The sequence below is a fragment of the Cibotium barometz genome, chromosome 20, assembly GCF_041138505.1.
Source record: "Cibotium barometz isolate CiBa-2024 chromosome 20, ASM4113850v1, whole genome shotgun sequence".
NCBI lineage: Eukaryota > Viridiplantae > Streptophyta > Polypodiopsida > Cyatheales > Cibotiaceae > Cibotium > Cibotium barometz.
In genome coordinates this window covers 28357334-28369874 of record NC_141065.1, presented here as the reverse complement: position 1 = coordinate 28369874, position 12541 = coordinate 28357334, and the positions used below count along the sequence as shown (strand labels likewise).

Below are 12541 nucleotides of genomic sequence, written 5' to 3'. Positions count from 1 at the left end.
CCAACGTGCCTTTGTTGGGCACATCTTATAAGTATGTACATTTATTGTATATGTAATAGTTCACAGGGCCATAACTATCTCTCTTCCGTCCCATCTTCAAAAATAGCATGTTTCCTTACAGAAGAAATAAAGGGACAAACATAAGACCTGCTAAATTTTATACAGTACTTTTACTATCTTACCCTTCTGGTTCATTAGTCTTACTAATACAACTTTGGGAAAGAGCATTCTGAAGGGCAGCATTCAGCAGTTGAACAACAGTACATTAAGCATTTACTAGAACACCATAAATCGGCTGGAAACCTAAGCGTAAAATTCTTGCTATTCTGAAACTGTAATTGTAATTTTCATGAACAAATGGATTGCAGTTCGTCGGACCTTAGAAGGCATCATGCTGGTAAAAAGCTTATCTACCTTAGAAATATTATAAGTGGAACATGTGACCTTGCCATCATGCTTATGTAAGCACAATCAAAGCCACGCGTTAAATTCTTGTGTTTTAACTTTTTATTTCAGTACTTCACAGCCTGGCATGTTGCAGAGGGTTTCAAAAATGGAAACCCTTTCCGAGAATCACAATCACAGCCTCATGTTAAAATCCTGTGAGTTTATTGCACTGCTGGCATGGCAATGAATCAATACATGCGAATAAATACTACTCATTTTTAGTTTAGTGGGAAAAAAAATAGTGGCCGCAGGTAATTGTTCTCAGCTTTGGGCTTCAGTAGGGCGAGCATGATAATAAAGAAATAATTAATCGCTGTCGATTTCACTTATACCATAATGACCAACCTGGGCAACCTGTTTGGTACACATTAAAATAAAAAACATATTTCTTACAGCTCCATTAAAAAATGCTTATTCAAGAACACAAAAAATGCACTCACATGAGCTTGAGATCTTCGATGGTTCATGGTTTGCGTTCGTGCTTTGCTTAAAAAAGAGTTGGGAGACACGTACATCCTCTGAAGATGGGGAAAAAAAAACGAGCATACAACATTAAGATCAAACTTCTGGGCATATTCACCATTTACGATATGTTACATAACCAAAAACTAGGTGATAACTGTGAGTTGCTATCAAACTACCTTCTCTTTGGATGTTAGTGTTTTTCGCTTTTCTTGGCGAGGAATGAAACCAAACACTTCATGGAGTAAGGCATTTTCCTGAAAAACAAAACAAACTTGGCAATCCAGCCAATTCAAGCAAGCAAAATATTTTGAGCATGAATCAAAGCTGAGTCTAACCTGCAAATGCCTCTGGAGGCCTCCCGCTAAAACGCCTGTTAAAAATTTGAGCTACAAAACCAGTAAAAGAAAGTTAAGCTTCCAAATGCATAAAGGTGACAGTGTTCACAGTGGTCAATCAGAGACAAGCGAGCACAGCAGCACACCTGAATCATTTGAGCCCAAGAGTCCAGAACAAGTAGATCTCCATGTTGAAGTTTTAAAGACGTATCCAAAACAGCCCTTCCCTGCCACAAAGCCAAGAAAAGTATTGACACAAATGATAACTGATTTGACCAAAACCTGCCACAAAGCCAAGAAAAGTATTGACACAAATGATAACTGATTTGACCAAAACGTGTCACATTCCTCTTATCCCTTTGCAATTACTGTATCTTCCTCCTCTGCTTACCCACAAAGCCAAGAAAAGCATTGACACAAATGATAACTGATTTGACCAAAACGTGTCACATTCCTCTTATCCCTTTGCAATTACTGTATCTTCCTCCTCTGCTTACCCACAAAGCCAAGAAAAGCATTGACACAAATGATAACTGATTTGAGCAAAACGTGTCACATTCCTCTTATCCCTTTGCAATTACTGTATCTTCCTCCTCTGCTTACCCACAATATATTTGCCCACAGACATTAACTACAGGGTAAAACACAGCATGTGGCAAATCAAACAATACATGCAACTTGTGGTATATAAACTTGTAATTCACAAGGACTCTAAAGATTGCACCTCTGTCACGTGCACCAATTAATTTGGTGACATGGACAAAACCTACAGTTTAGGGGCAGTTTTGGTCAACCTAGGCATGTGTAAAGTTTAAACCAGCCTAGCCAAGGGGTCTAAAGTTGGACACCTTTTGAGCCCTGTACAGACGCAGTAAGTGATGTTTATGGCTTGCAAAAGGCTGGCCAACTGGAGTAGTTATGAGCCTTTAAATGGCAAGCTGAGTGTTAATTCTCAGCATAACGTCACAAATCTGCACTGCCAAGTCTTCATGTAGCAGAACTAAGTCTGGATAAGCAGTTAGCAGCCATAGCACAGCACATTTCAGCCATTATGAGCATATAAATAGCAAGCTTAGGGTTATATCTCAGTGTTCATCATAGATCATGTAGTAGAGCATAGTTTCGATAGGCAGTTGGCAACCATAGCAAAGCAGGTTACAGCCCTGTCTTGCCCATATTTAGCCTTGGATGGAATTTACCACCCACTTAGGGCTGCATTGCAGAGGATGCCTCTCCAAACTACAATTCGTACGGCGAGGCCGCACGATTCTCAAACTGGGCTCTTTCCGGTTCGCTCGTCGCCGCTACCAGGAAATCCTCGATAGTTTCTTTTCCTCCGCTTAGTGATATGCTTAAACTCAGCGGGTAGCCTTGCCTGATCTGAGGTCCATTCAGTTTTTTCGGTCGAGGCAAAGACCTGTGGCGCACCACGTGGCCGCCCCTCATGAGGAACAACAAAGTAAAACCATGCATCAATAGTTAATGCACTGCATTCAAGAGTCCAGATCTAATCCAAATCTCAGCAATCACGTCAGTACCATGCATCTTAGTTAACACAATGCATTCAGGAGTCCAAATCTAAGCAGCCATTGGAATATTCATTCATTGAGTTAATATATACGTATAATAGGTGAATCTCTTCCCTCCTCTCTAAGCATGCTCAGTCTGTGCATTAATAGGATATAATGATTATTCAGCACGCTTTTGCTTAGCAAGTTATATAACTTTGGACCATGGAGGCAGACATTTTCAAAGACCAATTTGGAACAAAGTGTGCTCATTTCAAAAGCGCCAACATAGAAAATGGACAGCCCACCAAAAACTCAACTTTTATCATAAGGAATATGTGCCTTGTACTGATGTGCATAGTGCAAATTCACAGCACTTTCTCAATAGAACTATTAAGGTCATGATAAAAGCACCAAAAAAGAGCCTCAAAAATCCAAACAAAAAGCAATGGTAAATCAGGCTTTAACATTTCCAACATCAGGTCAAAAGGGCAAATCTCAAGACACAGTCCAGCAGGAAAAAGTACCTCGACAATTGAAAGTATCTCCTTGAATGAGCTGCGCTGAGATTTCTTGTTCGCTTGTCCCTTTCCACCAGCCCCTAATGACAACCCCCTGACCTGTTCGACAACCTCTGCTTCAAGTTTTTTCTTGCAGGGTGTGGACACAAGTTTAGAGCTTAGATCTTCAAAGGTTTTTATGTACTCGGTCTCCAAAATATTCCTCGACTCAAAAAGGACAGCAATCGCTTCACCAGCGGAAATGCACACAGCTTGATCTTCACTCTCAAGCAAGGACAACAAAGTTGCACAGCACCTGAAGTAACATAGCATCAAAAAAATCTGGAATCCAAAAGCTCTGGAATGCAGTAGCCAAAATATAAATAGCTCAAAAAGCCTTACTGTGACATGTGATGACTGATGATATGGGTTGTTGGGATAACAGTCAAAAGAAAAGTCCAAGCTGACAAAGCCGCAGCTCTAACTTCAGATGATGGCTTGTTCATCCCCAAAATCTGGCCAAAAGGTCAACAACTTCTTGAAATTGCAGATGTTTGACAGCTTACATGGCACAACACAAAAGCAAAATGGGAAGAACACAAAAGTAAAAACTCTTGTACATAATCAGCAAAACCTACTTGATCTGAATGGTAATTTCCCTTATGCTTGCTTATCTGCCAAAGCACAACCATCACCTCCTCTGTTGCTTCGTAATTAGAAGAGCCAACAAAACATGTCAATGCTAGTGCTTCCAATGCCTGCCAAATTGTACAGGTTAGGTAAGAGCCAGAACGCTACAAAGAAGAAGTGCCCAGAGATAATATGTCAATGGATATTGATGCCAAGGAAAATAAATATGGCTTACTGCAATTCGTGCTTTAGAATCAGTCCCCAACTTTGCAGTCCTAATCAAATGAATAGAAGCTTCAGATAAAGTCTGCTGTGCTACATCTCCAGCTCCACTTGTTACGGCAACCAATCCTGGAATATCACAGGTCACTTGGTACTCATGCAGAGCATATGCATCAGTTGGAACACAAAAGTTGCTACAAACAAACTTATTACCAATAATTTGAGATGCAAACGCAATCTCAGAGCCTGCACCCTTCTTGACTGAACCAATGCACAGGTGAAGAAGAGTTTCATACCTGATTAAGCACACAAAAGTTTAAAAACATGAGGAATACCCAATGATCATCCCACACAGGAACACAACACATGTTGAAGTCTTACTTGGCATCCACAAACTCTGTCAGAACATTGCTCTTCAAGGCATTTATGAGACCCTTAAAACCTTCTTCCCGGGTCTTTGCCCTGCAGGATGATGGTAGTAAACAGGATATGCACCAGTTACAAGTGTTGTGTTTGAGCCAAAAAAACAGAATTTGCGAACCTCTTTTCATAGAGAGCATCTATGAAGCCTTCCAAAACAGTGTTTTCATCTCTTTCCTCCTCGAATTCTTGTGTGGTAACATCTGAAGATGTTGCAGTAGAGCCAGTACTCATAGTATCATCATCTGTATCATACACTCTCATACTTCTTCGTTGATTCCTACCTGCTTCCGAAAGCACAGAAACCGTGCAATATCGTTTTAGTGCTCTTTTCCTTCAAACTTCATCTACAGCCTTGTCGAATTATTGTCATTCTAAAAAATGGTCATTCCAACTTCAATAGGCAATAGAGACACTTGAAAAACAGATATATCTGAACAATGTTATTGACCATGTACATTCAAAACAGATACTAGTAAAACAATCACATGCTCCACTTACAGCTCTGCAGAGAAAACCTCGGTGAATTAGACCAAATTCTACAAGGGCAAGGCCAAATTTCTGAAGGAAAACAAAATGCCGGTAGCCAAGACAAAATGTACGAAAAGTCGGATTTTTCTAGCACAGTGTTAACCAATGGTTAGGCTTAGCTGGTCCTAAGCCCAGTTAGGAGAATGTGCACAAAAGAACAGCACGTTAACATACAGAAATAGGCCATATGTTAGCAACTACAAGCCATACTCACGATGAAGTAGCCCTGATTACTGAAAGGTTTCTGAAGGCCATAATTCCACGACCAGGTTCCTGTCCCAAAAGGCCTCTCAACATGCACATAGGTCATGATCGAAATTGAGTAACCCTAGGTTTTAATCCTACGGATCTGATGGTCCCTAAACACAAGACAAACAAAGATGCTGATGTTGAAACACGAAAAAATCAGTCCAAATTGCCCCTAACAACCGATTAGCCCTAGTTTTCAGCCCCAAACAAGCAGAATTACCAAAATTCATGGGTAAAAGCTTACTTCTCCCCATGGCTGCAAAGTCGGCGAGTCGGAGTGGAAAGCGGGGGCGTTAGCGCCAACAGAGAACGCGCGACAAATCTCTGAGCAGAAAGTCTATGCAGAAAGAAGTATGCGCGAGAGGCAAAAGAGACAACGATCGAAGAAGAGCAGGAGGAGAAACAGTCTATGGCAGAAAGGAAGAAGCTTGTATTAGGGTTTCCCTGCGGTCTCTCAAGGGTCGGAGAAAAGTGGTTGATGGAGGGAGGAGGAAGGCGTGGTTGCAGAGACGCGTCCTTGGCCTCCTCTCCTCCTCCAGAAATTGTTTTCCACGTGCATTAAGGACTCTCTCTATATACCCCTGGGTGAGGGCAAGGCACGGGTCGGTGGGAAAAAATTTGTGAATATTTAAGTTAAATTCTAACTAAAATAATTTAAGATTTGTAGACTTTTTGAAATTGAGATAATACTTTTTTAATACGTGAAAATGAGACTCTTCCAGGTCCATTGTATACAATTTGTAGGTTTTTTGTGAACACTGACTCCTAGAACACATCCCAATGATACTGCTTTAAGCTCGCCATGGTCCAATCAAATCGGGCCTCACCCTATTTTACAGCTCAAGCTCAACTTTGTTACTCACCTCTACAATAGTTGGACAAGGCAACCTCTGCACATAGTTAAATGTGTGAATGTTAATATTATAGAGCAGAAGAGCTTTGTGTTGATTAGTTGTTTCTGGCATGCCCATTCCATGTCTAACATCCATAATAGGTTGAGGCTCGGCCTCTCTGCCCACCTATGACAATACAAGTCCATATTGTTTGTCTTACTTTGTCCAATTGAGTACCTTGGTCAAGTCTACTAGTACAATGAGAAGTCTTGTCATGAATTGTAGACACACTATTGTGTCCTAATGATACATGTACACAATGAGATGTCTTGTCATGAATTGTAGACACACTATTGTGTCTTAATGATACATGTACACAATGAGATGTCTTGTCATGACTTGTAGACACACTATCCTATATTAATGATACATGTGCACAATGCTCATGTTTTTTGTGTCTCTACAAATGTGTTTTTTGTGTCTCTACATAGGTGTTTTTTCAACCAAAGTTTATTGAGTGTATGCTTACTTTCAATGTTTAAAAAACCTTGTTATCAAAAAAAAAATCCACATATAAGGATAAGATTATTGTGTGATTGTGTTCACCACCACCAATTGTAAAATCTTTATTTTCTTGCAATGTACACTAATCAAAAAATAGAAATTGGGTGTGTGAGCGCTTTTAAGGGTTTTAAACATTTTGAAGATTAAACTTTGCTTTGTGTTATTTCCTAAGATTTCTCTTTATGTATGTTTATGTGTCTAGTGCATATAGAAGAGATAGTGGCCCATTATCTTATCAAGTAACTGACTTCTCTTCTCCCCCCTGTCTCTATTTATATGCCTATCAATTTATCTCTCTTTCTTCGATTATAGAGAGAGACCCACTTTGGAATACCTTATAACTGATTCAGGTTTAGCTTTCTTATTTCTATGTGAGACAAGGGATCTCTCTCTCTCTCTCTCTCTCTCTCTCTCTCTCTCTCTCAGAGAGAGAGAGAGAGAGAGAGATCTCTATAAATATATATATATATATATATTTAGAGATAGAGATATCTCTATATATATATATATATATATTTATATATTTATATTTATATTTATATTTATATTTATAGAGAGAGATCTCTCTCTCTCTCTCTAAATATATATATATATATATATATATATATATTTAGAGAGAGAGAGAGAGAGAGAGAGATCATAGTTTACTGAAGTATTGTGCCCAAGACTTATAAGTCTTATAATCATTAGCTTTTTCGTTTAGCTTTAATTATATGAGATTATAAGACTAATTGTATTAGCTTTAATTGTATTAGCCTAAGACTTATAAGTCTTATAATCATTAGCTTTTTTGTTTAGCTTTAATTATATGAGATTATAAGACTAATTGTATTAGCTTTAATTATTTTACATTGTATGACTACATAGGGTTAGCCACTTAGGATAAACATGTTAAACTATGTAAATGATATGGATCATGCATGCCATGTATATAATGGCATGACATGGGCTGTGACATGGATTTGGATAAGCTTATGACTTTTGTGAGGATTTCTCAAAAAACATCCTTGGATCTTGCTTTAAAATAGAAGAATGTTGCCTTCCATGCTTGAGTTATATCGATGTGACATACACGTATTCACACATGGCTACATTTGTCTAAAGATGTCTAACTTGAACAATACTTAAGTTAACTTGAAGATACACATATCTCAAGTGAGTTCCCTTTATAAAGAAAAAATTAATCACATAAGAATTGTATACTAGATTATTAGTCATATCCTTGAAAAAGCGCAAAGAAGTGAAAAAACGTGGCAACGAAGACATGTTCTAGATTATTTAAATTCATATTCTTGGAAAAGCATGTAGAAGTGAAAAAACATGGCGAGCATCAACAAAGATATGCTTGATTTTTTCTAGATGTCTAGAAATGTGGCCTGGCATATGAAAACATTATTTCTATGTAAATAGCACAATGCAAGGTAAAATCATTCTCTCCTTGAAGAAACAAATCATTGCTATGTTTTTTTTAAAATCAATGCCTTCCTATCGATTCAATTGTTGGAAAAACATTTACTCTCAATGCTCCACCCTCGTGTTATTACTATGGGTGATGAATGTGCTCTATTTTGTAAGGCTCCCTATATGAGGAGAAATTGTTATTAGTGAGCACGCACGCACTCGATTGTTCCCTAATTTAGACACTCGATGGTGGCCAAATGTAGCCAGATGGTCAGGAGGCAGCTTATATAGACTTAGCACTCTACCAAGTAGGATGCATGCTTGTGCAGGCTATATGACCGCATTAGTAAGCATTGGACAATAAAACGAGGACACGCTATTCTCGAGTTTTGGGATCTGTTTAAGGGTCTAGACGGAAGCTACAATCAGATGATAGAGTCAGTTGTGTTGCTCAATGCTCCAGCCTCGTGTTGTTTTTCTACAAGTGATGGATGTGCTCTATTTTGTAAGGCCCCCTTTATTAGGAGTAGCCATTTGTGGTGAGAGCACCTAAGCACTCGACAATTCCTACTTTAGACATTGATAGTGACCAAGTGTGGCAAATGTTTAGGAAACAGCTTATGTAGGCGTGGAACTAAGTAAGATGCATGCTTGTGCGGGCTACGTGACCACACAAGCAAGCTAAGTGACCGCATTAGTGAGTGCTATATAACAAACTGGATAAGAAAGCGAATACACATTGTTCTCGAACTGTGAAGCCCGTTTGAGGGTCCAAGAAGTCTTAAATGGCCATGGAAGCTACACAAAGGTCCTACAATACTTATTGTTATCTAATATAGCCCTAGTCGGCAGGTGATATGATCAGTTGATCATTTTAGACTAAGTCGTAGGTTAACCGACATGGTCGATATGTCCATGCTGACCTTGGGTACTATATACATACTATTTTGCTAGGCTTTGTTCATCATCAAGTTTATTGTGTTCAAGAAATCTTGTAAGCAAGACATCCTTCATCCAGAGAGTCTCTATAGATCACCATCAAAGCTCCTTACTTAGAGCACATAAGTGGGAAAACATCCATCAATTTGTAATTAAGTCTGTAAGTAGTAACATCGTTTGCTCTTCTCCACTTCTTTTGCACTTTAGTTCTTTGTATTATGTTGATCCTACTTCTGTTATTGTGTAGTATCAGAGCATAGGCTTTAGGTAAAGCTTGTTTTGATAGTTTGCTAGATGAAGGCAGATTTAGAGAGATGGTCCAACCTACAAATACCGTAGTTGCTTATGCCTGCCCTCCACCTTTTGGTGATGAGAAGTTGGATGGGACAAATTACACCCTATGAAAGTTCAAGATTAGGTCTATTCTTGATTAATATTAGTTGTGGTGGGAAGCCAAAAATAGGGGTCAATGTAAAGCCAGGTCCTACTTCGGATTAGTAGATCCATTATAGAGACCATACCGCTAGATCATGCTCTTGCTTTGATGTGGAGGTGAAGGAATGCAGATATGCTATGTGCCATCCACTCCAAACCAGACCACCAGATCATGCCCTTGCTTTGGCGTGAAGGTGAAGGAATATAGATATGTTATGCGCCATCCACTCCAAACCAAACCATTAGATCATGCTCTTGCTTTGGCATGGAGGGGAAAGAATATATATAAGCTATATGCCATTGTTCATCACTAGCATCATTGATTCAGTGACTCTTTGGTGATGACCATGATTCAGTATACTCCCAGAGCTTTTGAATCTTAGCTTCTTCTGAATCTTATGAAATGACGAATCAGACAAGGATTCAAAACCTTGAGAAGTTGCCATCATAATGGGGAAGTAGCAGAGCAATTCATATAACCTTGAAGCTTCTGAATCTTGGCAAGTTCTATAAAGAACCAGTATGAGACAAGGAATGAGACAAGGAATTAGACAAGGATTCAAAACCTTAAGAAGCTAGCATTATGATGCATAAGTAGCAAGGGAACACTATGACTAGTGAGGAACTGGCATGCAGGTGCATCAGCGTGTTGCCCCGAAGTACGACAATTTGGTGACCTCATTGAACATGTAGGTGCACAACCTGCCTCTTACTTTTGAGGAGTTCAACATAATGTTGGTGGAAGAGGAGATGCGTTTTAAAGCTAGAGATGGCAATGACGTTGCATTCTCCACAAATGCAAAGAAAGGCGTAAGAGGAAGGGCTTTGGTAACCCAATGCTTCTAGAAAGAAGAAGAAATCAAAGACAAAGTGTTTCTACTGCAAATAAGCCTGGTCATGTGGCCAAATCATGTAGACAAAGTGTTTCTACTGCAAATAAGCCTGGTCATGTGCCCAAATCATGTAGACTGAAGGAAGAAAATGTGAGAATAATGGCACTTTGAAGCCTTGGAAAGAGGAGCCATGAATAGTGCTACAGTAGAATTGGATTTGTTTGTGGCAATAGAAGAAATGTGTACAAAGGTAGAACATTCCTCACCATCCGTTGATGGTTCATGGATCATTAAACAATGTGAAATCTTGACATATGACTGCTCAAAAGGGTTGGTATACCTCCCTCAAGCCTCAGGGAGTCCATCCTGGTAGTGATTGGGAAGGATGCTAAATGCCTAACCATGGGTTCAGGTACCATCCTTGTAGTGGTTGGGAAGGATGCCAAATGCCCAGCCCCCATGGGTTTAGGTACCATTTCTTTTGTTTCTAGCAATGGTGATACTAAGAAGCTATTCAATGTCCTTTATGTACTATACATCAAGACAAATTTTGATGTCGGTGTTACAGTCATAGCTAACTCTGACTTTGAAGGTTCTCTTCGATAAAATTAGTGCAGTCATCTCACAGGTGCTAGTGGCAATGTCATTGGGAGAGAAATTCAATAGTTTTAAAAAGATGCAATGGTCTAGGATTGTGTCACATCTACCATCATTTTTAGAGATGCCAGAATATGTGTGAAGCTTATAAGATGGGTAAGTAGCATCGCCATGAAGAGATGCAAAGGTCTAGGATTGTGGCACATCTACCAGCATTTTCAGAGATGTTAGATATGTATGAAGCTTATATTATGGGCAAGCAGCATTGGCATGCATTTCCACAAGAAAGAAAGAATTGTACAAAGGCTCCTTTAGAGCTTGTACATGTAGATCTTTAATGAGACATTACAATCTCTAGATTGAATTGAGTTCCAACTAAATCTTCAAGAGAGAAGATGATGTGGCTACATAAGCCCATGATCTTACCCAAGCCCTAGAATGCTACCCTTAGAGCCACAGAGCTAATTTTGGAAGTCTTTATGGAGGGTTGGGAGATAGCTATGCAACCTAACATTATGGAGCCATTAAAATAATGCACAATTTTACCTATTTTAAAATAATGCACAATTTTACCTATTTTAAACCAAAAATTCCTTTTCTAATAATTTTCTTTCCAAGGGTAGGAGGGATCTTACATTCTCCTCCACTTAAGCATCAAGGGTAGGAGGGATCTTACATTCTCCTCCACTTAAGCATCAAGATGTCCTCATCTCATGAAATGGGGAAAGTCATTGACTAGATCCTCCCCTTTTCCCAAGTTGCATCTTCAATAGGGAAAATTTTCTACTTTACCAAGTATTCTCTTAGAATTCTATTTCGTAGAGGTTTCTCACAAACATCTAGGATTTCTTCGGGTTCGAACTCCATATGTCCTTGTGTTGGCATGATGATGTGATCATTTTCTAAGATGTGCTCATGGTTTGGATGATACTTCTTTAGGAAGCTAATATGAAAGACATTGTGAACCTTAAGATGTGGAGGAAGAAGCAACTTAGAAGCCTGATCTCTTATCTTCCTCATCATAACAACATAAGGTGCATAGTATTTTGGCGATAACTTCTGTGAGGACTATCAAGTCATCCACATAAATTCACCACCAAACCATTCTTTATCTTCTTCACATATAGTGAAGGATCTGAATTTCCCACATGAAATATAATTCTAATGAGATACCTTCTAATCATGCCACTCCATGCACATGGTCTTTGCTTTAGCACATATACTATCTTCTTTAATCTACATACATTTACGAGAAAATCTCGATGTACATGACTTTGTGGTTGTTCTATAAAACGCCTTTTCTTGTAACTCTCCATTCAAGAAAGTGTTGTTAACATCCATTTGATATAATTCCCAACCTTTAGATGTAGCCACCAATGAAATCATAGATCTTATATTAGAGTCATGTGACTACACTAAGTCTATGAGTTTGTGTATAACCCTTAGTAAGCCAGCCTTACCTTATATCTTTCCATGGATCCATCCATAATCAAGTCTATGAGTCTGTGTATAACCCTTAGTAAGCTAGCCTTACCTTATATCTTTCCGTGGATCCATCCAACTTACATTTGACATTATAAACCCATTAACAACCAATCCTATTCTTTTCATTTGGTAACTTACCCAAATACC

At 38.9% G+C, this 12541-nt stretch overlaps 1 protein-coding gene across 5 annotated transcripts; it reads right to left on the bottom strand.

The window, feature by feature from the left end:
• Positions 1-466: 466 nt before the first annotated feature.
• LOC147627747 (uncharacterized) lies at positions 467-5918 on the bottom strand. 5 transcript variants are annotated; one of them, XM_086814695.1, is made up of 15 exons: positions 5552-5883; positions 5273-5417; positions 5029-5145; positions 4649-4811; positions 4489-4569; positions 4321-4403; positions 4121-4236; positions 3894-4013; positions 3658-3770; positions 3283-3571; positions 1394-1474; positions 1248-1298; positions 1089-1166; positions 888-965; positions 467-801 (listed from the first exon to the last, which is right to left on the bottom strand). In XM_086814695.1, exons 4-15 carry the CDS (start codon positions 4789-4791, stop codon positions 754-756), a joined length of 1281 nt encoding a protein of 426 aa, XP_086670821.1. In that variant the 5' UTR covers positions 4792-4811; positions 5029-5145; positions 5273-5417; positions 5552-5883; the 3' UTR covers positions 467-753. The 5 variants fall into 5 exon arrangements, with proteins under 5 accessions (XP_086670821.1, XP_086670820.1, XP_086670822.1 ...); XM_086814694.1 differs by lacking the exon at positions 5029-5145; XM_086814696.1 differs by lacking the exon at positions 5029-5145 and having other exon boundaries at positions 5273-5407.
• Positions 5919-12541: the final 6623 nt, after the last annotated feature.

Excerpts from the sequence above, each read along its gene's own strand:
- LOC147627747 (XM_086814692.1), bottom strand. Across the intron at positions 4,237-4,320 it reads GTTTGCATCTCAAATTATTG|GATTGGTTGCCGTAACAAGT; the intron begins GTAATAAGTTTG and ends GTGATATTCCAG. Across the intron at positions 3,771-3,893 it reads GAAATTACCATTCAGATCAA|ATTTTGGGGATGAACAAGCC; the intron begins GTAGGTTTTGCT and ends CCTTTTGGCCAG.